Source organism: Pantherophis guttatus, chromosome 3 (genome assembly GCF_059756535.1).
Source record: "Pantherophis guttatus breed Tessera chromosome 3, ASM5975653v1, whole genome shotgun sequence".
In the NCBI taxonomy this organism is placed as follows: Eukaryota; Metazoa; Chordata; class Lepidosauria; order Squamata; family Colubridae; genus Pantherophis; species Pantherophis guttatus.
The window spans coordinates 212181012-212208589 of NC_142065.1; the positions used below are offsets into that span (position 1 = coordinate 212181012).

Consider the following 27578-nt stretch of genomic DNA (forward strand, 5'->3'; position numbering starts at 1 on the left):
GAAGGACTACCTATTCCCAGTTAAGATCTACCTGACCCACCAGAGTGGGGAGGCAGGATATGTTATAGGTCCCCTCTCTTAAGGAGGCCCATCTTTGGTGGGCCCAAGAAGAATGGCCTTCTCCATGGGGGCTCCCTCCCTGTGGAACATCATCCCTGCAGAGATAATACTGACCCCCTCAATTGGACACTCTTAAAAGGCCCTGAAGCCCTGGTGCCTTTGTAGGTTTGATTGATGGTTGGTTTATGCTCAGAAGCAGCAGGAGTTGAGAAGGCAATGAACGAGAAGGGGAAACCAGCAAGAGTCCTATCAGCTAGAAGTGGCTGAGGAAGGTTTATAAATCAAGATTGTTTGTCAGAATGCATGGGAGTTATTGGGAAGAGTAAGGACCACACCTGGAACACTGCATCCAGTTTTGGTCACCACGTTACATAATAGATGCTGAGACTTTGGAAAAAAGGCAGAGAAGAGCAACTAGCAACTAGCAACCTTCCTTCCTTCCTTCCTTCCTTCCTTCCTTCCTTCCTTCCTTCCTTCCTTCCTTCCTTCCTTCTTACCCCTTACCCCTCTCTGCCTTGTTCCCTCACCCAATATCCTTCCTTCCTTCCTTCCTTCCTTCCCTCCCTCCCTCCCTCCCTCCCTCCCTCCTTCCTTCCTTCCTTCCTTCCTTCCTTCCTTCCTTCCTTCCTTCCTTCCTTCCTCTCATCCACCTCTCTCTACACTTCATCTCCACACCTCTCCTTCCTCTCCTCCTCCCCTCTCCTCTTCCAAATTTCCTTTTCCTCTAGGCTGACCATTGCACCTTCCCTCTTGACTTGTCTGACCTCAGGACATCCCTGCCTCATAGCCTGTCCACTAAATTCAGACAGTGCAGTCTAGTGGTTGAAGTCTCGGACTCGGACCTGAGAATTCCAGATTGAAGTCCACCCGTTGGTCTGGAAGTATTTTGAGTCGCTTTTTAAGTCAACTCACCTTGCAGAGCTCTTGATATGCAGGACGAAGTGGGTGGGGGGGAAGGAATTGTCCATAAGCCAACGTGTAAAGAAGGTGGGACAACTCCAACAATGGAAGAGTTAAAATCCTTCCAGAAAAAAGCATGACCCAGATACAGGATTGATGCCATGAAAGATTTCCGAATGCTTTTAATGGGCCCCAGCCCCATCTTTATCAACTTCCCTTATATAGATAGTCCTCAATTTACAACATTTCGTTTAGTGACCATTTGAAATTACAGCAGCACTAAAAAAAAGTAACTGACTATTTTTCACAGGCTGTTGATTGCAGTATCCCCCTGGTCAGGTGATTCAAATTCAGACGCTGATTCGTATTTCTGACGGTCGCAGTGTCCTGAGGTCATCCCCTTTTGCGATCTTCTGACTGGCAAAGTCAATGGGGAAGCCAGATTCACTTAACAACCGTGTGACTCACTTAACAGCTACAATGATCCCTTAAAGCTCACTTTGCAAATGTTTCACTTAACAACAGAAGATGTGGGCTCAATTGCAGTCATGTTGGGGCCCGTCAGCGGCCTGTGCAGATTGTAACTGATTCTGACAGTGAGGAGGCTGGTGTGATGCTGCACCAGCAGCCTGTGCAGCTGGCATTCGAGTCGGACAGTGAGGAGGCTGGAGAAGGTGTGGTGCTAGAGGTGGGGATTCAGCCAGGACCTTCAGAACCTCCAGAAGCTCCCATAAGTGAAGAGGACGAAGAGGAGGAGCCTCTTCTCGATGCACAGGCGCACAGAGTGGCCGTGGCTCCTCAGGAGGAGGTCTCCTCAAGAGTAAGGCTTGGGGCTAATTGGCCACTCCCTTAGCCTATTTAAGGAGGAATGCCGACTGAAGCAAGTTGCAGGGAACAACTTTAGTTCACTCTCCTTCGCGTCTGGATTCTCTGCAAAATTGTTTCTGGGCTTTCTGCCAACTCTAGTAAGACTGTGATTACCTTATCTTAGAATTCTGGTAGGCTGTTAAGACAGTTTATTAACAGCCTTTGGTTGATAAAGATTAAGTTATCTGAGTAAAATAAGCTTTGTATAGAGTTTGTGTGTGCTGCGTTCTTTGGGGTCCATAGCGGGGGCAGAACAAGTCATAAATCAAGGATTACTTGTATCCCCTTCATTCTGTTTCTCAAAGGCTGTGTCCCTTGGTCATCTGCATTCCAGATGGATTAGATGAATTCCTCCCTGCTGGCTGGGGATGATAGGCCTTGGGCTTTCAGACAGACTAGCTGTCTCTTTTTGTGCCTTGCAGTGAACAAAAGAGAATTTCAGCGAGTCCCAGAGGTGTAAAAAACCTGGGTTTTGGAAAAGCTCCGCTAAGATTTTTTTCCCCCTCTGGCTCTTCATTGCATGAATGAGTCCGTGGATCTTCAAAGAAAGCAGAAAAAGGTGATATTTGAAGAGTTTGAAGAGTCTGGCAGCAATATTTTACCTCCAGCCAACACTGTATGGAAAAATGCTTCTCAAAAAAACATGTTCACCCCCCTTTTCTTTTAACTGCTGCCGGTGAATGAATGCATCTGCGGGTTTATTTAGACGTGATTTATTCAGAATGTTTTGAGTGTATTTTTTGTTAATGTTTTAGGGTGCTTCAGCCCTGGAGGCTTTTAAGAAGAGACTGGACAGCCACTTGTTTGACATGGTATAGGGTCTCCTGTTTGAGCAGACAGCTGGACTAGAAGACTTCCAAGGTCCCTTCCAGCTTTATTCTGATTTTTTTTAAATTAGATTTATATGCCGCCCTTCTCCGGAGACTCAGGGCGGCTTACAATGCGTTAAGCAATAGCCTTCATACTTTTGTATATTTATACAAAGTCAGCTTATTGCCCCCACAAACTGGGTCCTCAATTTACCTACCTTAGAAAGGATGGAAGGCTGAGTCAACCTTGAGCCTGGGGAGATTCGAACATGCAATAATTGCAGACAGCTGAATGTTAATAACAGGCTTTTAGTCTGTTGAGCTATGCAGGCTCACTGATTGATTGATTGATTGATTGATTGATTGATTAAAATCCCATTTCTGGGTTTTCTTTAAAATGCAACCTCTTTAGGGCTCTGAAGATGGGCAAGTTGTATTTTAGAGTATGGAGTTCAGCATGATTTATCTGGGCTCAGAAGATCAGTAGGATGAGGTCTGCTGGGTACCAGGAAATAATAGAATTATAGGGCTGGATGAGACCTTGGAGGTCTTCTAGTCCAGCCCCTTGCCCAAGGCAGGAGTCATTATACTATCCCAGAAAAATGGCTGTTCAATTTCTTCTTGAAAACCTCCAGCGATGGAGCATCCAGAACTCCGGGAGAGAAGCTGTTCTGTTGCTTAATCGTTGTTCTGTCAGGAAATTATTCCTTATTCCCAGGTTGGATCTCCTTTCTGAGGAGCTTCTACCGATTGCTTCTTGTTCTACCTTCAGGTGCTCTGGAGAATAAGTTCGCTCCCTCTTCTCGGTGACAGCCCCTCAAGTGATAGATGACAGCTATCGTTTTATTTATTTATTTATTTATTTATTTATTTATTTATTTATTTATTTATTTATTTATTTATTTTATTGGATTTCTATACCGCCCTACTCCCGAAGGACTCAGGGCGGAGAACAGCCACAGAATAAAACACATAAATACAAAAATTTAAAATAGAATAAAAACGAATTAAATAATTCGGCTGAGACAAATTTAAAATACCCCATAATTTAAAAACAAATTAAAATTTACATTTAAAAAGGGGAAAAGATTTAGGCCAGGCTCCTGAGCCTTCTCTTCCTTAGGCTAAACATACCTAATTCCATTCATCATACAATTTAGCTCCCAGGCCATTTATCCTGGTATGTTTAGATAGTAGATAATAAATATAGTCTGGCAATAGATAGATAGATGATAGACAATAGATTGTAAATGGTAGATAGATGATAAATGATGATAGATTGATAGATAGATAGATAGATAGATAGATAGATAGATAGATAGATAGATACATACATACATACATACATACATACATACATCTGTTTACACAGTAGATAATAAATATAGTCCAACAATAGATAGATAGATGATAGATCAGGGGTGAAATCCAGCAGGTTCTGACAGGTTCAGGAGAACTGGTAGCGGAAATTTTGAGTAGTTTGGAGAACCGGCAAATACCATCTCAGGCTGGCCCCAGAGTGGGGTGGGAATGGAGATTTTGCAATATCCTTCACCTGGAGTGGGGTGGGAATGGAGATTTTGCAATATCCTTCACCTGGAGTGGGGTGGGAATGGAGATTTTGCAGTATCCTTCCCCTGCCATGCCCACCAAGCCATGCCCACAGAACTGGTAATAAAAAAAATTGGATTTCACCAGTGTGATAGACGATAGATGGTAAGTAGATAGATGATAGATAGATAGATAGATAGATAGATAGATAGATAGATATAAAGAGAGAGAGAGAGAGGTTGATAGGTTGATAGGTTGATAGAAGATGACAGATAGATAGATAGATAGATAGATAGATAGATAGATAGATAGATAGATAGATAGATAGATGATAGAGGTGTGTGTGTCTGTGTAGAAAGACGGAGAGGGGGAGGGAAAGAGAGAGAAAGAGATAAATGCAAGCAATAGACAATGAAGGAAGGATACACATTCTGGCAATATCCAAGTAACAGTAGAAACCTTAGTTTTAATCAATCAAGTTGAATTGAACTGACCTGACATAGAGTCATTGCATGCCAGAGTTGGAAGGGGCTTTAGAGATCATCTAGCCCAACCCCCTGCCCGATACTGAAACCCACTCCTTTAGCATCCCCCGAGACGTAGTCATCTAGCATCCGCTTCAACATCTCCAATAAAAGGGAACCCCCCCCCCCAGCTCCCAAGACAGCCTCTTCCTTTAAAAACCTGCTTCCTTGTACATTTAATTCTTTTCCCATCTTTGGATGGGAGACCACACAGAAATCTCTGGAACGTATGCTGGACTGCAACACAAAGGAATAAAATCCCAGAAGTGAATCCCAAAACATATCTGCTTTGTTGCAAAAGAGAGAGAGAGCGAGAGAGAGAGAGAGAGAGAGAGAGAGAAAGAAAGAAAGAAAGAAAGAAAGAAAGAAAGAAAGAAAGAAAGAAAGAAAGAAGGAAGAGCCTTGATAGTACAGGGGTTTAGTGCACCCTGTTATTAACACAGCTGCCTGCAATTTCTGCTGGTTCGAATCTCGCCAAGGCTCAAGGTTGACTCAGCCTTCCATCCTTTCTAAGGTAGGTGAAATGAGGACCCAGATTGTGGGGGCAATAAGCTGACTTTGTATAAAACATACAAAAGAATGAAGGCTATTGCTTAACGCATTGTAAGCCGCCTTGAGTCTCCGGAGAAGGGCGGCATATAAATCAAATTTAAAAAAAAAAAAAAGGAAGGAAGGAAGGAAGGAAGGAAGGAAGGAAGGAAGGAAGGAAGGAAGGAAGGAAAGAATTGAATGAGACCACAGTTTCTCAGATCAAAGAACCAGTTCAACATTTAGCCGAGGAAGATATCTGACAGATATAATAAGAAAAAAAGCAGCTTATAAAAATGGATGTTGTATTACTGAGGTGAAAGGAAAATCCTCCCAGCCCTCCTGGAAAATATTTTGGGTTATTAAAGAGCCATGTGCTTTAATTGAGGGTGATCATGTCTCTCTGGGCACAATAAATGTTTTCTGAATTAATTAAAGCTTCAAAGAAAAGAAGGAAAAAGCTCCTGCTCCTAATTAGCAAAGGCATCAATATCTTGTCTGTTGTGGAAAGTTTGAGTTCGTGGGGGGGGGGGGGGGCGCAAAGAATTGATCCCAAGCTTCTCACAGAAGCGGGGAGCTGATAGAAGGGGGAGCTGGTCCTCTCTTGGGCCTTCCTTTCCTTCCTCTCTTTTCCAGCATGTTGCCTCTTTTCCCCATCCCAGTTTCTTCCAGTAGCTCCTTTGGGGCAGGACTCTGAAAGTACAAAACCTAAGGCAGGACTAGAACTCACAGCCTCTTGGTTTCTAGACTGGAGCTTTCACCATTAGGCCAAATCAGTTCAATTTTGCAGGCATATTTTTCTAAAATTATATCTAACTATTCTATCTCTAATCATCCATCCATCCATCCATCCATCCATCCATCCTATCTATCTATCTATCTATCTATCTATCTATCTATCTATCTATCTATCTATCTATCTATCTATCTATCTATCTACAATCCATCCATTATCTATCTATCTATCTATCCATCCATCCATCCATCCATCTATCATCTATCTATCTATCTATCTATCTATCTATCTATCTATCTGTCTGTCTGTCTGTCTGTCTGTCTGTCTGTCTGTCTGTCTATCTATCTATCTATCTACCTACCTACCTACCTACCTACCTACCTACCTACCTACCTATCCACCTACCACCCATATCTATCTATCTATCTATCTATCTATCTATCTATCTATCTATCTATCTATCTATCTACAATCCATCCATTATCTATCTATCTATCTATCCATCCATCCATCCATCCATCCATCTATCATCTATCTATCTATCTATCTATCTATCTATCTATCCATCCATCCATCTATCATCTCTCTATCTCTCTCTCTCTCTATCTATCTATCTATCTATCTATCTATCTATCTATCTACCTACCTACCTACCTACCTACCTACCTACCTACCTACCTACCTACCTATCTACCTACCATCCATATCTATCTATCTATCTATCTATCTATCTATCTATCTATCTATCTATCTAATCATCTATCATCTTTCCATCTCTCACACTCTGTCTCTCTCTCTCCATCCATCCATCCATCAATCTCTATCCATCCATTTATCTGAGTCCATCCATCCATCCACCCACACAAATACAAACACACAGATATATACAACTCTAAGGAAAAGTGCCTATTTGAAGACGTCTTTCCTTTTTGTTTGTTTGTTTGTTTGAGCCAAGGAGCAGCACAACACTGCAAAACTTGAAAAGGTGCAAAAAATTCAAAGGATAATGTTGCAATCAAAGGACGAGATTCGCCTTGGTGCACAATCGTAAAACACTTCAAAACTGCTGATCAGAGCAATTCCTTTAGCCTCCCTTCCGACTTAACGTTGCCGGCTTTTACCATATCAGTGGTGCGGCTTTATTTTATGATCACTTATTTTTATGTTTCAGTAAGCTACCCAGAGCGTCTGGGATATGAAGTATTTAACTGAAATATATCGGCTAAATATTTACTCAGATAAATGCATGTTTGACTAGATGTGAGATGCGAGTAAGAAAATAAATAAATAAATAAATAAATATTGAAAGAGAGCTGAAAGTGTTTCAGGCTTTTGAGCAGCCGACTGTAATTTCAGATTTTTAAGTTACCACCGTGAGGTTTGCAAAATGAAAGATGCCAGGGCCTCAAATTTCCATCCGTTCCTGTGTTACTCGATCTGACAATCCTGCTTGGATTTCCAGAGGGTGCAAAAAATAAGGGTGCAAAAATAAGGATTTCTAGAGGGTGCTGAAATAAGGGTGAGGGGTGGGGGATGGGGGAGGAAGCTGCAAATGAAGATTGCTCTCGGGAAATTTGTAGCCGAAACAAGTCATTTTGACTCCTCTCCTCTGCTCTTGATGGACGATTCAACGTGGCAGAGGAATGCAGCAGAATATTAGGCCGACCTCAGACCAGAGGTCAAAAGACCCCAGTACCGAAGGGCTGTTTCATTTTGCTGTCTATGGAGCTTTAACAGATTAACAGAGTTGGAAGGGACCTTATAGGTCATCTAGTCCAACCCCCCGCTCAAGCAGGAGACCCTACACCACTTCTGACAAATCTGTCCAATCTCTTCTTGAAAGCCTCCAGTGATGAAGCTCCCACCACTTCTGAAGGCAACTTCTGTTCCATGGGTTGATTGTTCTCACTGTCAGAAAGTTCCTCCTCATTTCTAGGTTGAATCTCTCCTTGGTCAGTTTCCATCCATTATTCCTTGTTTGGCCTTCGGGTGCTTTGGAGAATAGCTTGGCCCCCTTCCTCCTCTCTGTGGCAGCCCCTCAAGTATTGGAAGACGGCTATCATGTCTCCCCTGGTCCTTCTCTTCACTAGACCAGCCATGCCCAGTTCCTGCAACCGTTCATCGTATGTTTTAGTCTCCAGTCCCCTCATCATCCTGGTTGCTCTTCTTTGCACTTTTTCTAGAGTGTCAACATCTTTTTTTATAGTGTGGTGACCAAAACTGGATGCAGTACTCTAGGTGTGGTCTTACTAAGGCTTTATAGAGTGGTATTAGTACCTCACTTGATCTTGATTGCATCCCTCTGTTAGTGCAATTTAGGATTGCATCGGCTTTTTTGGCTGCCGCCGCACACTGCTGGCTCATATTTAACTGGTTGTCCACTAAGACTCCAAGATCCGTCTCACAGTCACTGCTATTAAACCTGGTTTCACCCAGTCTATATGTGTATTTTTGGTTTTTGTTGCCTAAGTGCAAGACTTTACTTTTCTCTACATTGAATTTCATGTTGTTAGATAGAGCCTAGTGTTCAAGTCTGTCAAGATCCATCTGGATCTTGAGCTTCCTCAGCTCTGATTGGATGGTGGGGAATGGAAGGATTTTGTTTCCTTCAAGACAGCTAGTCATTTGCATTGTTTTTAGAGAGTTGTTGAGGCCACTATCTGTGCCCTCCGTTGGGGTCACCTGGATAGTTCAAACGGGTGTAGAACCTTCTTGGAACTGCTGAAAGGACTCTGTTGTAGATACGAGATAGGTGATGTGACCCTGACTCCCGAGCCTGTCCTAACAGAGGAAGAGGACTCAGAAGGTGAGGGGGAGGAACTGACAAGGCCTCCCTCTCCAGGACCCTCCTCTCTGGCAATGCCTCAGGTTTCATCCGAAGGCCAGGAGGAACAGCCTGGGATGTGCCAGGAGGAAGGCATATCGGAGCACCCATTGATAGGGATCGAGGAGGATGAATCCTGGCTTGATCCCAGGCAGCGTCGGAGGGAGAAGCGTGCGCAGCAATGGAAGAGGCGTGGGAGGGCCAGGGATTGAGCTGAGTCACGGAGCCACGCCCCACCGGGAATAAAAGTGGGTGGGATTGCTCTTCAGGCTTTGTGATGGACAAAGTTAAACCCTGAAAGTCACATCGTGATCTCTGAAATTCGGCAACAGGGCCGTGCGTGCGCACTCGCTTCACTCACGCACGTGCGCGCTCTTCACAGAAGCCTCCTGATGACGTCGGGGCCAGTGGGTGGAGTCACCTGCGGGTTTTACTACCGGTTCTATAGAATTGGTCAAACCGGGGACAACCCACCATTGACCGGTTCTGTGGGCATGGCTTGGTGGGCATGGTGTGGCTTGGTGGGCGTGGAAGGATACTGCAAAATCCCCATTCCCACCCCACTCCTGGGGGAAGGATATTGCAAAATCTCCATTCCCACCCCACTCCTGAGGGAAGGATACTGCAAAATTTCCATTCCCTTCCCACTTCTGAGGGAAGGAGACTGCAAAATCCCCATTCCCACCCCACTCCTGGGGGAAGGATACTGCAAAATCTCCATTCCCACCTCACTCCTGGGGGAAGGATACTGCAAAATCCCCATTTCCATCCCACTCCTGAGGGAAGGATACTGCAAAATCTCCATTCCCACCTCACTCCTGAGGGAAGGAGACTGCAAAATCTCCATTCCCACCCCACTCCTGAGGGAAGGATACTGCAAAATCCCCATTCCCATCCCACTCCTGAGGGAAGGATACTGCAAAATTTCCATTCCCTTCCCACTTCTGAGGGAAGGAGACTGCAAAATCCCCGTTCCCACCCCACTCCTGGGGGAAGGATACTGCAAAATCCCCATTCCTATCCCACTTCTGAGGGAAGGAGACTGCAAAATCCCCGTTCCCACCCCACTCCTGAGGGAAGAATACTGCAAAATCTCCATTCCCACCCCACTCCTGGGGGAAGGATACTGCAAAATCCCCATTCCCACCCCACTCCTGAGGGAAGGAGACTGCAAAATCTCCATTCCCTCCCCACTCCTGGGAGACCGATACTGCAAAATCCCCATTCCCACCCAACTCTGGGACCAGCCAGAGGTGGCATTTGACGGTTCTCCGAACTACTCAAAATTTCCGCTACCGGTTCTCCAGAACCTGTCAGAACCTGCCGGATTTCACCCCTTAATCCAGATCACGGTTCTTTCAAAGGTGCTATTTTTCAGGAGGCAACTGGACTTCGTTTTTTTTTTCTTTTGAAGATGTTTTGCTTCTTATCCAAGAAGCTTTTTCAGCACTGACTGGATGGTGGGGAATGGAAGAGTTGAAGAAGCTTCTTGGATGCGAAGTGAAACATCTTCAAAAGAAAGAACAACAACGTTCAGTTGCCTGTTGAAAAAAGCACCTTTGGGATGTTGTTGTAACTTCGAAGGGTTACTAAACAAACACAACAGTTTGTTGTAAGTCGAGGACTATCTGTGTTCAGGTAGTCCTCGACTTACAGCAATTCGTTTAGTGACCGTTCAGTTGCAACAGCCCTGAAAAACAGTCATCATTTTTCACAGTCATGACCATTGCAGCATCCCGTGGTCAAAATTGAGGCACTTGGCAACTGACTCGTTTTTATGACGGTGGTGGTGTCCCCGGGCGGGGGGGTGTGTCACGTGATCCCCTTTTGCGACCTTCTGACAAGCCAAGTCAATCCGGGAAAACCGGATTCGCTTAACAACGGAGGCCGGAAAGGTCATAAAATAGGTCAAGTCTCACTTAACAACGGAATGGTTGGGCTCAGTTGTGGCCATAAGTCATTGACCTGTAGGAATGAAGCTGTATGGAAAAGTTGCTTGTATTAAATCACATGGTTCGAGGAGATGCAGAAACAGAACAATAGATGCGTGGAGGAGGAAGAGGAGGATTTAGCAAAGCAATTGATATTTTTTAAAAGTAAAAATAAAAATAAAATGCAATTTAAGGGGCGTTACTTTGTATTTAGTAATACAAAATTGTATTACTAAAATATTTTGTATTTTCAAGGAAATACAATCCAGAGAGAAACTTCCATCCAGCTCGAAGCGTTTCTCCATCATCTTAGACATCTGATGGTTGTGTTGGTAGTCCCCGACTTACGACCGCAATGGAGCCCCACATGTCTGCTAAGCGAGACATACGTTAAGTGAGCTCTGCCCCGTTTTATGACCTTTCTTGACACAGTCGTTAACTGAATCCCTGCCATTGTGAAGTTAGTAACGTGGTCGTTGAGTGAATCCTGCTTCCCCATGGACTTTTGCTTGTCATAAGGGGGATCACGTGACCCTTCCCCGAGGACGATGCGACCGTCGTAGATACTAGTCGGTTTGCCAAGCGTCTGACGTTTGATCACAGGATTGTGGGGGGGACGCTATAAGGGTCGTAAGTGTGAAAAATGGTCGCAAGTCCCTTTTTTCCAGTGCCGTTGTAACTTTGAACTTTGAACCCAAATGAATCATTGTTCAGTGGAGGATTACCTCAGGTAGTCCTTGACTTACAACACTTTGTTTAGTGACCGTTCGAAGTTACGAACACTTACGACCATCTCCCGGGGGTCACGTGATCAGTAAAACACAAGTCAGTTGCCGAGCGTCTGAAATTTTGATCGTGTGACTCTGGGCATGCTGCGATGGTCGTAAATGTGGAAAAACGGTCGTAAGTCCCCTTTTTTCAAGGCCGTTGTCCCTTCCAGACGGTCACTAAACGAATTGTTGTAAGCCGAGGGTAAAGGCAACCTGTACATCCCAGCGAGACCCCTCCCATCAAAACACGCCCCAACGAATGACTTTCCCTGCTGGAAAGTTGTGCGCATTGCAGGCTCGAAGGTGTGAATGGGACACGCTGCGTGTTTCGTGGAACCCGTGGTTCGCTTTTCACAACCCTCGGCTGCCTGCTGAGGTGTGTAACCATCCAGGCACAATTCCATTTTTGTTTTGTTTCCCCCCACCCCCTCCCGGTCGGGTGTGAAACGGCCCTCCGAATACGGAACGGCGGTAGGTGTGGAAACAGCTGCTGCCGGGGAGTGTGAGAGCGTGGGAAGCCACGCGCTGGGTGTTTGCATGCCACGTGGACCTTGGTGGTGGATTGTTGTGCGCCGGAGAGTCGTGGTTTGTGACAGAGGGTGATGTGTCATGCTGAGAGCCAGGGTGTGTATGTGTGTGTGTGTGTGTGTGTGGGATCCTGGATGTGATATGTGCCACCATGAAAAGTGTGTGCAAGTCGCTGGCTGAAAATGAGCAGCCTTCGGAGAGAGGGAGGAGAGGAAAGTGCTGTCGGTTGCAGCTGGAGGAATTGTGTTTCTCGCACACAGGTGCGCTGAACCCGAAGCAGCCAGGCAGGAAGTGCTGGCCCGAGTTTTGTGCATAGTTGTGTGCCGATGATGGCTAGGAGATGTGCGGGACCTTGGACGCGAAGTGAAAGCCTCGAAAAGCCGTCCTAAATTGGCTTCTATTGACTTCTTGACTTCCTGAGATCTCCTGGTGGTCTCCTCTCCAAAAAAAAAAAACAACCAACAACAACAAACAAACCACCCAGGCTGGAAAGGGGAGGGGGGTGGCTTGAGACCTCAGTGAGGGCCTTTGGGGTGCAAACTCCTGGCTGGGCAGCAGGAGAAGGCGGGCAGGAATCGGAGTGACATCCAGGTAAGGTTCAAAGTCACTTTTGCAGTGGATGGGTGGGCTTGCCTCTTTTTTCTGCATTCCTTGCTGCCTTTGGGGGGGTGGGGAGAGGGAAGGGAGGGCCACGTACGCCGTGAGCACCAGAGGGAGGGGGGCGTGTGAGGCTGACTGTGGTTGTGATGTTTCCTTCAGCAATGTGTCGGTGATGCTTGTTTTCTCTTCTCCTCTTGTCGTCCCCTTTCTCTCTCTCTCTCTCTCTGTCCCTGTGTGTATGCACGTCTCTTTCTTTCTTTCTCTCTCTCCGTATCTCTCTCTCCCCCTTTGCACTCGCTTCCCCCTCCTCCCTCCTTTCACAGACCCTCCTCCTCCTCCTCCTCCATCGCCACCTCCTCCTCCTCCTCCTCTTCTTCCTCCTTCTCTCCATCTCAGCTTGGCGCCTGGTCCTGGAAAGGCTGCCGAACAGTCCTCGTCGATCCTTTCCGTACCAAATGCTTCTGTGACCGGATCTCTACCTTCGCCATCTTAGCCCAGATTGCTGCTGACATGGTAAGTCCCTGCCAAAGGAGCATCTCCGCTGCCTGCCTGCCAGCCAGCCAGCCAGCCAGCCGGCCAGAGCGGGAGACAAAACCCTTGGCTTCTGCCCAAAAGGTGGAGGAGGAAAGAAAGAAAGGAAGGAAGGGAAGAAGGGAGGGAGGGAGGGAGGGGAAAAAAAGAAATCCACAGTCCAGCCTGTGACATTTCCAGCTTGCTCGGTGCACGCCTGCGTGTGGCAGAGTTGGGGTGTGTGTGTGTGTCCTGAGTGAGTGTGTGTCTCTCTCTCAGTGGGTGCATCGCAAAGATTAGCGCGTCGGAGCGACCGTGACTGCATGCATGCCCAGCTAGAGGAAAGCAACGTCTCTCTAGCCTTTTGCACATCTCCCAGCTGTGCATCGGCGTTGCACAATCTTGCACATCGCGAGGTGCGTTATCTAGCAGAGACCAACCCCCCTTTTCCTTTGCTCTCTTTGAGAACCGGTGACCTGAATAAATCGCCGGGGATCGTAACGGCATTAAAATGACACCCTCTTGTGCCTTTTGACCCCCCCCTCTTTTTCTCAGTAAAATTGGGAGCTCCTTGGAGATGGGGCGAGAGGGGGGGGCTGGCTTTGCTTGTGGGGGGGGCAGGGGGAAGGCTTGCAAATGAGTCAGCCGGTGTCGAAATGCTCGGAGGGGCTCTGGGTATCCAGGCCTCTGTTTGAGCTTTGCAGCAGTGAAGGATGGGAGGTGATGGCCTCCTTGGTCCTTTTGAAAGGAGCGCTGGCAGCTTAACTCCTTTTTTTCCACCGGGTTGGCCGGTGTCCAGTTTCAACTTCCAGATTTGGCTCCGAGTGTCGGAGAGACTTTTCGGTGGTCTCCAAAAAGGTGGTGGCTTTGTCTCGAAGTTCTGCATGCCTTCTTCATCCTTCCCCAGGGCTGGAGGTGAAAGAAAAGGTGGAAGCTTTGGACTGGCTCCAAAAATGCCCCACAGATGTTTGGATGAAGGGTTGGATTTGGATGTGGGCTTTGGCCCAGATGTGTCTTTCCTGGGATGGTGGGACGCTGGCTGGAAAGTTGGGACAGAAGAAACGGAACGGATCAAATTGTCTCCGTCCAGATCAGAAGTTTGGATGGAAGAAATGTAGATGTGGGATTTATTTGATTTTTTTGGCTTTTGTGTGTGTGTTTTTTTTTTTCAAGGTTAGCTTTGTTTCTGATTTAGCAAACTGGTGTTCTAGGTCAAGTTGAAATTTGCCCTTCTCCATCCCATCCCTTGGGCGGCTCTCAGCTTTCCATCCTTCTGGGGTTGAGCTCCTGGAAGTTCTTCTGAGGTTTTCTCCTCCCTGACCAGGAAGGAAGGGTAAAGAGAAGATTGTGGGGATGGGCGAGAGGAGGTTTCCTGGTAAAAGGCAGGTTTTCCGAGATAGGTTTATTATTAGAAACACTAATGTATTTGGTCCACTAGTTGCCATGGAAACATCTGCACTGAAGTGGCTTTCAAAGTACAAGGTTGTCGAAGCTGAAGCCTCTGGAATTGGGGCAGGAGAAGATCCAGAAGGATGGTGGGCAGGACGGGGTCCTTCTAAGGATGCCCAAAGTGGGAACTGTCACAACATCCAAACCACCAAGTTGCTTCCTTGTCCCATTTCTTGGAGATTTACAGATTTTAAAAGTTGGAAGGAACTTTGTAGGTCATCTAGTCCAACCCTCTGCCCAAGCAGGAGAGCCTACACCATTTCTGACAGATGACAGTCCAGTCTCTTCTTGAAAGCCTCCAGTGATAAAGTTCCCACAACTTCTGAAGGCAACTTCTGTCCCATGGGTTGATTGTTCTCACTGTCAGGAAATTTCTCCTTATTTCTAGATTGAATCTCTCCTTGATCAGTTTCCATCCATTATTCCTTGTCTGGCCTTCAGGTGCTTTGGAGAATAGCTTGACCCCCTTCCTCCTCTCTGTGGCAGCCCCTCAAATATTGGAAGACTTGCTATCCTGACTCCCCTGGTCCTTCTCTTCACTAGACTAGCCAGGCCCAGTTCCTGCAACTGTTCATCGTATGTTTTAGCCTCCAGTCCCCTAATCATCCTGGTTGCTCTTCTCTGCATTCTTTCTAGAGTCTCAACATCTTTTTTCTAGTGTGGTGACCAAAACTGGATGCAGCATTCTAGGTGTGGTCTTACTAAGGCTTTATAGAGTGATATTAATACCTCACTTGATCTTGATTGTATCCCTCTGGAGGGGAAGGAGGGAGGGAGGTGACCCTTGGTTAGTCATGACCCAAGTGATCTCAAAGCTGAACCAACTCAGCAATAACCAAATATAAATAAATCAATGTTCTTTCCGCCCTTCGCTCTTCATGTCTTCCCCATGTTGACGTCCTCCAAGAAGTCAGAACTTTTTGTAGGCCTCCGCACTTCTACAGGGCACCTTAGCTGAAGGGAGGACAATTTAAGCTTCAGCTCCCGCCTCCTCAATCTTATTTCTTCCTCTCTTTTTCGTTTTGGTTCATCTAAACCCTGGCTTATTGTTGCAGGAGTAAGCCATGACCAGTCTATGGCTTAGATCGTACCTCTGTTCTTTGTGTGCTTCCCAAAGTTGAGAAGTTTATTTCTCTGTCTCTTTTGTTTTAGATAGATAGATAGATAGATAGATAGATAGATAGATAGATGATCGATGATCGATGATCGATGATCGATGATCGATGATCGATGATCGATGATCGATGATCGATGGATAGATGGATGGATAGATGGATAGATAGATAGATATGAAACATTAGATAGAAGATAGATAGATAGATAGATAGATAGATAGATAGATAGATGATAGATGATAGATGATAGATGATAGATGATAGATGATAGATGATAGATGATAGATGATCGATGATCGATGATAGATGATAGATGATAGATGATAGATGGATAGATGGATAGATGGATAGATAGATAGATATGAAACATTAGATAGAAGATAGATAGATAGATAGATAGATAGATAGATAGATAGATAGATAGATAGACAGACAGACAGAGAGATAGAGATAGAGATAGAGATAGAGATAGAGATAGAGATAGAGATAGAGATAGAGATAGAGATAGAGATAGAGATAGAGATATATACCACAGTTGGTTGTGTTGCCTGAACTGAGACAAAGTCAACTTTGTCTTAACTTGAGAACTGTCAACTTCTCTTAACAAGGATTTGTTGCAATGAACCAAGGTTCGGTTTGAAGCTGGTTTGTTACAGGTCATTTAAGGTTTACCTTTGTTAGGTCTCCTTCAAGTCAGGTTTGACTATAGCAGGTTTGGTTAAAAAAGTTTATGGGCAGAATAACAGACTTGGAAGGGAGCTTGGAGGTCTTCTGGTCCACCCCGGACCAACCCAGTGTTGCCCTTTCCGTGATGTCCCAGTGCCTGGAGGCGGTACGGGTCTGGATGGGTAGGAACAGACTCAGACTCAACCCCTCCAAGACTGAGTGGCTGTGGATGCCGGCGTCTCCTGATCTAGTACCCCCACCACTTCAGATGGGAGGGGAGTTGCTGACTTCCTCTGAAAGGGTTCGTAATCTAGGCGTCCTCCTTGATCCTCGGCTGTCCCTGGTGGATCATCTGACGGCCGTGACAAGGGGGGCTTTTGCACAGGTTCGCCTAGTGTGCCAGTTGTGCCCTTTCCTAGACAGGGATGCCCTTCGTACAGTCACTCACACTCTCATTATTTCTCGGCTGGATTACTGCAATGCCCTCTACATGGGGCTGCCCTTGGGGTGCACCCGGAGGCTTCAACTGGTCCAGAATGTGGCCGCGCAGGTTGTTACGGGAGCCTCCCGTTAACGTGTAACACCTCTCCTGCGCGAGCTGCACTGGTTACCGGTGTCCCTTCGGATCCACTTCAAGGTGCTGGTCTTGACCTATAAATCCCTACATGGCATGGGCCGGGGTACTTGCAGGACCACCTCCTACCGGCCTCCCACTGCCCAGTGCGGTCACATAGGACTGCCCTCCTCCGGGTGCCATCGGCCAGACATTGGGGGCTGGTGGCCCCCAGGATGAGGGCGTTCTTGGTGGCCGCACCGACCCTCTGGAATGAATTACCCACCGGACTTCGGACGGCCCCCGACCTCCGCGCTTTCTGCGCCGAACTGAAGACATCGCTTTTTTCAGCAAATTCCCTGATCTGTTATGAGATTTTAGTTGTTGGGGTTTTTACATTTGGATGTTTTTAGTTTTATTTATTGTTATATGTTTTTTATTCTGTGAGCCGCCCCGAGTCCTACAGGAGAAGAGCGGCATAGAAATCTAAGAAATAAAATAAATAAATAAACCCCCTGCTCAAGGAGGAGGCCCCCTCCCATTCTAGACAAGTGGCTGTCCAGTCTCTTCTTAAAAACCTCCAGTGAGAATTGACCTTACCATTATAAGTGCGATCTTGACTTTTTTCACCATAACTTGCAAGCACTCCAACTTCAGCTGATTCCAAATTTTTGGAAATTGTATCAAAAAGGTCTTCAAGGAAGCGGCTGTCGGAACTTCGGAACTAGGTCTTAAGTTGAGGACTACCTGTATCGTGAAGTGTTGATACCAATTTGTAAATCCTTATTATGTTCACACTTCGAATCCTGCATCTAGTTTTAGTCGCCACGATGTAAAAAAAGATGTGGAGACTCTAGAAAGAGTGCAGAGAAGAGCAACCAAGAGGATTAGGGGTCTGGAGGATAAAACATATGAAGAACGGTTGCAGGAACTGGGTATGTCTAGTTTAATGACGAGAAGGACTAGGGGAGACAGGATAGCAGTGTTCCAATATTTTAGGGGTTACCACAAAGAAGTGGGAGTCAAGCCATTCTCCAAGGCACCTGAGGGCAAGACAAGAAGCAATGGCTGGAAACTAATCAAGCAGTGAAGCAACTAAGCAGAAAATTCCTGACAGTGAGGACTATTAACCAGTGGAACAACTTGCCTCCAGAAGTTGTGAATGCTCCAACACTGGGGTTTTTTTTAAAGAAGAGACTGGACAACCATTTGTCTGATATGGGATAGGGCTGTGATGGCGAACCTATGGCATGGGTGCCACAGGTGGCATCCAGAGTCATATCAGTGGGCACGCGAGCTCAGCTGGCCAGCCAATTTTCGGGCCTTCTGGGCCCACCAGAAGTAGGGAAACAGGCTGTTTCCAGCCTCCGGAGGGCCATTTTCGCCCTCCCCAGGCTCCTGGAAAGGCTCTGGAGCCTGGGGAGAACAAAAAATGAGCCTTCCGGTCCCACCAGAAGTCAGCAAATTTCCAGCCTCTGGAGGGCTTCCAGGGGGTTGGCTCCTAGAAAGGTCCTGGAGTCTGGGGAGGGCGAAAAATGGGCCTACCAGGCCCATTGTGCCATTGCGTGCCAAAAGCAGGGGGAGTGCGGGTGGGTCACGCACACATGCATGGGGGGCGGGGGGCATAGAATTATGGGTGTGGGCACGCGCATGCATGATCCCCCCCGCTCCCCCCACTTTTGGCACGCGATGGCAAAAAGGTTAGCCATCACTGGGATGGGGGTCTCCTGCTTGAGTGGGGAATTGGACTAAAAGACCTCCAAGGTCCCTGCCAGCTCTGCTATCCTGTTATTATTATTCCGTGATTATTAGCAACCTCGTTTGTACTTTAATGCCCTTAGAAAATCACTTTACGTTGTGTCTGTGTTCCCACAACATCCCCAAGGAGGCAGTGGTGGGTTCCTCCCAGTTCCGCCCGGTTCCGCCAAGCCAGTAGTGGTGACGATATGACGTCACCAAACCGGTTCTGCTCCTCCTGTCCCCCTGCCCCTCCCACGTTATTCTTACCTTTTATTTGGCCCCACCCCCAATCTATTGCTGCCTCCCGAGTCCCAGCTGATTGGCTAGGAGGAAAAAAACTGTTTACACTCTTGCCCCGGGGCTTCAAAGGGCCGCTCTGATGATCAGTGTTAAAAGGCAGTGTGGTGGTAGACCGGTGCCTCCAAAAACAAATGAGTAGACCGATGCCTCCAAAAACAAATGAGTAGACCGGTGCCTCCAAAAACAAATGGATAGACCGGTGCCTCCAAAAACAAATGAGTAGATTGGTGCCTCCAAAAACAAATGAGTAGACCAGTGCCTCCAAAAACAAATGAGTAGACCGGTGCCTCCAAAAACAAATGAGTAGACCAGTGCCTCCAAAAACAAATGAGTAGACCGGTGCCTCCAAAAACAAATGAGTAGACCGGTGCCTCCAAAAACAAATGGATAGACCGGTGCCTCCAAAAACGAATGAGTAGATTGGTGCCTCCAAAAACAAATGAGTAGACCAGTGCCTCCAAAAACAAATGAGTAGACCGGTGCCTCCAAAAACAAATGAGTAGATTGGTGCCTCCAAAAACAAATGAGTAGACCGGTGCCTCCAAAAACAAATGGATAGACCGGTGCCTCCAAAAACGAATGAGTAGATTGGTGCCTCCAAAAACAAATGAGTAGACCAGTGCCTCCAAAAACAAATGAGTAGACCAGTGCCTCCAAAAACAAATGAGTAGACCAGTGCCTCCAAAAACAAATGAGTAGACCAGTGCCTCCAAAAACAAATGAGTAGACCAGTGCCTCCAAAAACAAATGAGTAGACCGGTGCCTCCAAAAACAAATGAGTAGACCGGTGCCTCCAAAAACAAATGAGTAGACCGGTGCCTCCAAAAACAAATGGGTAGACCGGTACAGCTCTGCAAGCAGTTAAAAGCCTGGTAGACCAGTACCTCTGCTAAATCCTAAAGAATTGTCACATGACTATCAAGCCATGCCCACAAAATAAGCCACGCCCACAGCACCGGTAGTAAAAAAATTTAGAACCCACCCCTGCAAAGAGGTCAGTTAAAGATCTGCTAGCTTCATTCACACAACATGCTAATTTCGTTTAATTTTATTCCCTCTTTGGGATTTCTGTTTTGGTCGGTTTTTGGTGGTGCTTGAGAAGATGGGTGCTTCATGGCGCATGGCAAAGTCTGAATGCAGAAAAAGGAAAGGAAGTGGAAAGAGCCTTGGTAGTACAGTGGTCGAAAGCACCCTGTTATTAAGAACAGCTGCCTGCAATTACTGCAGGTTCGAATCTCGCCAAGGCTCAAGGTTGACTCAGCCTTCCATCCTTTCAAAGGTAGGTGAAATGAGGACCCAGTTTGTGGGGGCAATAAGCTGACTTTGTATAAAAATATACAAAAGGATGAAGGCTATTGCTTAGCGCCTTGTAAGCCGCCCTGAGTCTCCGGAGAAGGGCAGCATATAAATCAATTTTTTAAAAAAAAAATTAAAAAAAAAAAATCCAATGAAGAAGATCGTGCAAAATCTCCGATTACGTTTTTAGGTGTATTCCTTTTCTTTTAAATAAATAAATAAAACTTCACTTGAGAATCTACAGGTAGTCCTCGGTTTACGACCGCGATGGAGCCCAAAATATCTGTGGTTAAGTGGGGCACTGGCTAAGTGAGTTTACGTCCCTGTTTATGATGTTTCTTGCCACCGTTGTTAAATGAATCACTGCCGTTGATAAGTTAGTGACGCGGTTGTTAAATGAATGGGGCTTCCTCGTTGACTTTGTTTGTCAGAAGGTCGCAAAAGGAGATCACGGGAACGTTGCAACGGTCATAAATACGAGTCCGTTGCCAAGCGTCTGAATCTTGATCGCATCGGGATGCGACACGTGTGAAAAATTGTCGTAAATCGCTTTTTTTCAGTGCCGTTGTTGTAATTTTGGTCACTAAATGAACTGTCGTACATTATTGCATTATAATATATAATTGTACATTATTATACTTACATTCTGCTTATTTTATCCGATCTCTTTTTATTTGCTGGGACTTGTATATTTCAAGCATAATTATTATTATTATTATTATTATTTAATTTGATTTATATGCCGCCCTTCTCTGGAGACTCAGGGCGGCTTACAATGCGTTAAGCAATAGCCTTCATACTTTTGTATATTTTATACAAAGTCAGTTTATTGCCCCCACAAACTGACCCAGCAGGTTCTGACCGGTTCTAGACAACCGGTAGCGGAAATTTTGAGTAGTTCAGAGAACCGGCAAATACCACCTCTGGCTGGCCCCAGAGTGGGAACGGAATGGAGATTTTGCAATATCCTTCCCCCAGGAATGGGAAGGGAATGGAGATTTTGCAATATCCTTCCCCCAGGAATGGGAAGGGAATGGAGATTTTGCAATATCCTTCCCCCAGGAGTGGGGAGGAATGGGGATTTTGCAGTATCCTTCCCCTGCCATGCCCACCAAGCCACACCCACCAAGCCACACCACGCCCACCAAGCCACGCCCACAGAACCGGTAGTTAAAAAAATTGGATTTCACCACTGGTGTCTAGTATACTTCAATGCCCCTTAAATCTCAAATTGCATTATTGGTGGCAATTGGTGTCTCCTTTGTGTAACGATTACAGGGAGTCCTTGACTTATGTTCATTTGTTTAGTGACCATTCAAAGTAGGTGAGCACCCGAATTTTGATCACATCAACATAGAGATGCTTGCAACGGTTACGGGTGCAGGGACTGATCATAAATCCCCTTTTTCAGTGCCATTGTAACTTTGGACGGTCACTAAATGAATGGTTATAAGTCGAGGACTACCTGTGTAACCCGGATTGTTGAAAATGACGTGAAATTATTTGTTGAGTTGGTGAAAATTATCCTCTTCAGGGAGACGACATCCAGTAGAGTAGACTTCTCCGATATTTTTTTTTTTCAAGGTCTGGGCAGCTACTGGTCTGTTAAGTGTAAAATCTGCTAAACAGGCTTACAGGAAGTCCTTGACTTATGGCTGCAATTGAGCCCAAAATTCCTGTTGCTAAGCAGAACAGTTGTTAATAGCAATAGCGCTTAGACTTATATACTGCTTCACAGGGCTTTACAGCTATCTCTAAGTGGTTTTACAGAGTCAGCATCTTGCCTCCAACAATCTGGGTCCTCGTTTTACCGACCTTGGTAAAGACGGAAGTCTGAGTCAATCTCGAGCTGGTCAGGATTGGACAGGGGTTGGACTACATGACCTACAAGGTCCCTTCCAACTCTATTAACCTAACCTAACCTAACCTAACCTAACCTAACCCAACCCAACACAACCCAACCCAACACAACACAACCCAACACAACCCAACACAACCCAACACAACACAACACAACACAATACAATACAATACAATACAATACAATACCAAGAGCCTTGGTAGTACAGGGGTTTAAGGCACCCTGTTATTAAGCTTATTAAGACCAGCTGCCTGCAATTACTGCAGGTTCAAATCTCGCCAGGCTCAAGGTTGATTCAGCCTTTCATCCTTTCTAAGGTAGGTAAATTGAGGACCCAGTTTGTGGGGGCAATAAGCTGACTTTGTATAAATATACAAAAGGATGAAGGCTATTGCTTAACGCACTGTAAGCTGCCCTGAGTCTTCGGAGAAGGGCGGCATATAAATCAAATTAAAAAAAAAAAAAATACAATCTAGGATGGAAGGAATCGAACTCCTGGCAATGTGAGCAGAGTTAGCCTGCAATACTGCATTCTAACCACTGTGCCACCCCGGCTCTTTGTGAGTTTTGTCCTGTTTTACCACCTTTTTGCAGCAGTTGTTAAGTCGATGACGGCACTTGTTAAGAGAATTATGCGGTTGTTGAGTGAATCTGGCTTCTCTATGGTTTTTGCATGTCAGAAGGTTGCAAAAGGTGATCACATGACCCGGGACCACGGCCACTGTCATACGAGCCAATTGCCACCGTCCAAACTTTCATCACACAATCACGGGTCCACAGCAACGGTTATAACTTTGAGAAACAGTCATAAGTCACTTTTTTGCAGTGACATTGTAACTTCAAACAGTCAGTAAATGAAATGATTGTAAGCTGAGAACTCCTTGTACAGGTAGTCCTTGACGTACGACCACAACTGAGCCCAACATTTATGTTGTTAAGCAAGACAGTTATTAAGTGAGCTTTGCCCCATTTTACAACGTTCCTTGCCACAGTTTTTTAACTGTGCTTTGACTTTGATTATCAGAAGGTCACAAAAGGTGATCTGTTCTGCCCCAGCTACGGACCCCAAAGAACGCAGCACACACAAAGTCCGTTCAAACCTTAGTTTACTAAATAAACCAGTTTTTTACAATGGCTGTTAATTAACTGCATTAATAGCCACCAAGAATTCAAAGAATAATAACTGAAAGCTTACTATGGTTGGCAGAATGCCCAGAAGCAATTTGCAGGAAGCTCATAAGATAAGCAAGATAAGACAGGAAGGTATGTGAAGGAAGTTGTTCCCTGTAAATTGCTTCAGTCGGCATTCCTCCTTAAATAGGCTAAGGGAGTGGCCAATTAGCCCCAAGACTTACTCTCGAGGAGACCTCCTCCTGAGGAGCCACTCCTGCCTTTTGGCAACTCTGTGCGTCCGTGCATCGAGAAGAGGCTCCTCCTCTTCTTCCTCTTCACCCATGGAAGCTTCTGGAGGTTTTGAAGGCCCTGGCTGAATCCCTGCCTCTGGCACCACATCTTCTCCAGCCTCCTCATTGTCCGACTCAAGCGCCAGCTGGACAGGCTGCTGGCACAGCACCACACCAGCCTCCTCGCTGTCGGAATCAGGTACTAGCTGCCCAGGCCGCGTACGGGCCACAACAACAGTTGTTAAGTGAGCTTTGCCCCATTTTACAACGTTCCTTGCCACAGTTGTTAAGTGAATCACTACAGTGGTTAAGTTATTAACACAGTTCTTAAGTGAATCTGGCTTCCCCATTGACTTTGCTTGTCAGAAGGTCACAAAAAGTGATCACCTGACCCCTGGGATAGAGCAACTGACATAAATACGAGTCAGTTGCCAAGCGTCTGAAGTTTGATCCTGCTGCAATGGTTGTAAATGTGAAAAATGGCACACTTTTTTCAATTTTCAATGGCTATTGCTTAACGCATTGTAAGCCGCCCTGAGTCTCCGGAGAAGGGCGGCATATAAATCGAACCAATAAATAAATAAATAAATAAATAAATAAATAAATAAATGAATGAATGAATGAATGAATGAATGAATGAATGAATGATGTTGTAATTTCAAACAGTCACTATATGAACTGTTGTAAATCAAGGATTACCTGTATTTTAAATCAAGATTTTACTGTCCCAAAGGTGCTTTTCTTCAAGAGGCAACTGAACTTTCTTGTTTTGCTTTGAAGACATTTTGCTTCTCATCCCAGAAGCTTCTTCAGCTCTAGCTGGATGGTGGGGAATGGAAGGATTGATACTCCTTGCAGACAGCTGGTCATTTGCATTCTTTTTAGAGAGACGTTGAGTCCACCTGGAGGTTTATCTGCGTCCTCAGGGTCCCCTGAGTGCTGCAAATGAGTGGGGAGTACAAATGGGTGTGGAACAGTTCCACTCCCATTTACACTAATCAGGTGACCCTGAGGACACAGTTAAACCTCCAAGTGGCCTCAACGGCCCTCAAAAAGGATGCAAATAACCAGCTGTCTGCAAGGAATATCAATCCTTCCATTCCCCACCATCCAATCAGAGCTGAAGAAGCTTCTTGGATGAGAAGCAAAACGTCTTCAAAGAAAAAAACAGAAAGTCCAGCTGCCTCTTGAAAAAAAGCACCTTTGGGACAGCCGTGACTTGGAGAACGGAACATCTCCACAGACAAGATTTGGCTGGTTTTTGTCAGAGTTGATTCCAGAAACGACAATGCGCTGACGAACTTTCAACACCTGGATCTTCTCCCAAGCTCTGAGTAAGGATGGTGGGAGGTCCTGCTGGGCGTGTGGCATTTGTTTAAATCGTTGCCATCTGTTTATTGTTTTATGGAGACGGTTATTTTTATGTTGTGTTGTGTTGTGAGCCATGCAGAGGCAGTCAGGAGTTGCGCGACGCCTAAATTGAACGGATGAATAACTGCATCTGCTTTCCACATAAACCTTAACATATTGCCCAGCTTACTGATGGAACTTCAGTAACGGTAGGCCTCCACTTACAAGAGTTTGTTTAGTGACATTTTCAGATTAACAGAGTTGGGAGGGACCTTGTAGATCATCTAGTCCAACCCCCCCTCCCCAAGCAGGAGACCTTACACCATTTCTGACAGATGGCAGTCCAGTCTCTTCTTGAAAGCCTCCAGTGTTGAAGCTTCCGTTCAAAGTTACAACAGCACTGAAGAAAGAGACTTAAGACCATTTTTCACACTTATGACCATTGCAGCTTCCCCGTGGTCAGGTGATCAAAATACAGAGGCTTGGCAGCTGGCATGTACGTATGATGGTCTCAGTGTCCTAGAGTCATGTGTGTTGTGACCTAGGCTCTCTTAGTCATTACAAGACACAGTTTTGTCTTAAACAAACCTATTTTATTATAGCAGCTGGGAATTACTTCATTCCCAGCTTAGTCCAAATTAATTCCAAAACAAGTCCTTCAGAAAAAGTCCTTCGGCTTATCTCCAACCTTTATCTTCCTTGGCACCCTGCCAAGGGCCTTTCTTGGCAAAGCCCCACGAAGTTCAGAAACAAGAGACACCGACTGGAAACAAATGTAGCAACATTGCTTTCCTACAAAGAGCCCAAGATCGTTTGCTGCTCTTTTAAGCCTTGTGTGAGGGGCCAATCATCTCCTGGCCTTACTCCCGAGTCGTCCTTTTTGCTTTAGCTGCTCTTGCCTTCTGGCAGCTCTGCACATGCGTGCATTAGGAACAAGCTCCTCCTGTTCCTCTGCCTCACTGTTGTCCGACTCTGGAGGCTCTGGAGTCCGCGCATCACTCCCAGGTGGCCCGGGCCTTATCTCTGCCTCTGAGCCAGAGCCCTCATCCGGGCCCTCCCCAGACTCCAGGACTGGCCCATGGTCCTCCCCAGCCTCTTCACTGTCCAACTCTGCTGCTAGCTCCACGGGCTGCTGGTGGACCACAACAACGTGTTACCCTTTTGTGACCTTCTGGCAAGCAAAGTCCATGGGGAAGTCAGATTCACTTAACAACTGCAGTGATTCACTTAACAACTGTAGCAAGAAAGGTTGTAAAATGGGGCAAAACTCACTTAACCAATGTCTCACTTAGCAACAGAAACGTTGGGCTCAACTATGGTCGTAAGTCGAGGACTACCTGTATTATATTTTTATTTATTTTTATTTGTATCCCACCTTTACTATTTCTTTTTTAATAAATAATTCAAGGTGGTGAATGTACCTGATACTCCTTCGTTCTCCTATTTTCCCCATAACAACAGTCCTGCGAGGTGGATGGGGCTGAGGCAAAGTCACTTGCTCAAAGTCACTCAGTATGTTTTCATGCCTAAGGCAGGACTAGAACTCACTGTCTCTTAGCGATTGGCCTAATGTCACCCAGTCAGCTTTCATACAGAAGGTGGGAGTACAGCTCACAGCCTCCTGGTGATTGGCCCAAAATCTGTTGTGGTCCGCTAGCAGTCTGCAGAGCTGGCAGTGGAGTCGGACAGTGAGGAGGCTGGGGAGGACCATGGGTGAGTCCTGGAGGCTGGGAAAGGCCCGGATGAGGGCTCTGCGTTCGAGGCAGAGATGGGGCCAGGACCATCTGGGAGTGATGCGCAGACTCCAGAGCCCCCAGAGTCGGACAGCAGAGAGGCAGAGGAACAGGAGGAGCCTGTTCCTAGTGCACACATGTGCAGAGCTGCCAGAAGGCAAGAGAAGCTAAAGCAAAATGTATGACTTGAGAGTAAGGCCAGGAGATGATTGGCCCCTCCCATGACTTAAAAGAGAAACAAAGGCACTTGGGCCTTTTGCAGGAAAGCAACATTGCTAACTCTGTTTCCAGTCAACATCTCTTGTTTGTTTCTGAACTTCGTGGGGCTTTGCCAAGTAAGGCCTTTGGCAGGGTGTCAAAGAAGATAAAGGTTGGTGATTATCCCAAAAGACTTCTTCCAAAGGACTTGTTTTGCAAGTAATTGGGACTCAGCTGGGAATGAATGTAATTCCCAGCGGTTACAATAAAATAGGTTTTTTTGGGAACTAATTGTAATGTCTCAGTAAGTCTAGGTTACAACAAAGTCACCCATATGGCTTTCGTGTCTAAGGTGGGACTAGAATTCACTGTCTACAGGTGATTGGTCCATAGTCACTCAGTCAGCTTTCATGTCTAAGGCAGAACTAGAACTCACTGTCTCTTAGTGATTGGCCTAAAGTCACCCAGTCAGCTTTCATGTCTAAGGTGGGACTAGTACTCATGGTCTCCTTAGTGATTGGTCCAACCAGTCAGCTTTCATGCTGAAGGTGGGCCATCACCAGGAGATGATGAATTCTAGTCCCACCTTAGACATGAAAGATATGTAGGTGAATTTGGGCCAATTACCAAGGGACTGTGAGTTCTACTCCCACCTTCAGCATGAAGTCACCCAATTGGCTTTCATGCTGAAGGTGGGACTAGAACTCACAGTCCCTAGGTGATTGGCCCAAAGTCACCCAATTGGTTTTCATGCTGAAGGTGGGACTAGAACTCAC

General features: G+C 46.0%; 1 protein-coding gene across 8 annotated transcripts in view; it reads left to right on the plus strand.

The window, feature by feature from the left end:
• Positions 1 to 27578, plus strand: part of ADGRB1 (adhesion G protein-coupled receptor B1) — a 387137-nt gene that overhangs the window by 267041 nt on the left and 92518 nt on the right. For all 8 annotated transcript variants that reach the window (XM_087890962.1, XM_087890963.1, XM_087890966.1 and 5 more), the window contains one exon: positions 12952 to 13141. In XM_087890962.1, the coding sequence (XP_087747088.1) occupies positions 12952 to 13141 (190 nt within the window). The remainder of the gene's footprint in view (positions 1 to 12951; positions 13142 to 27578) is intronic.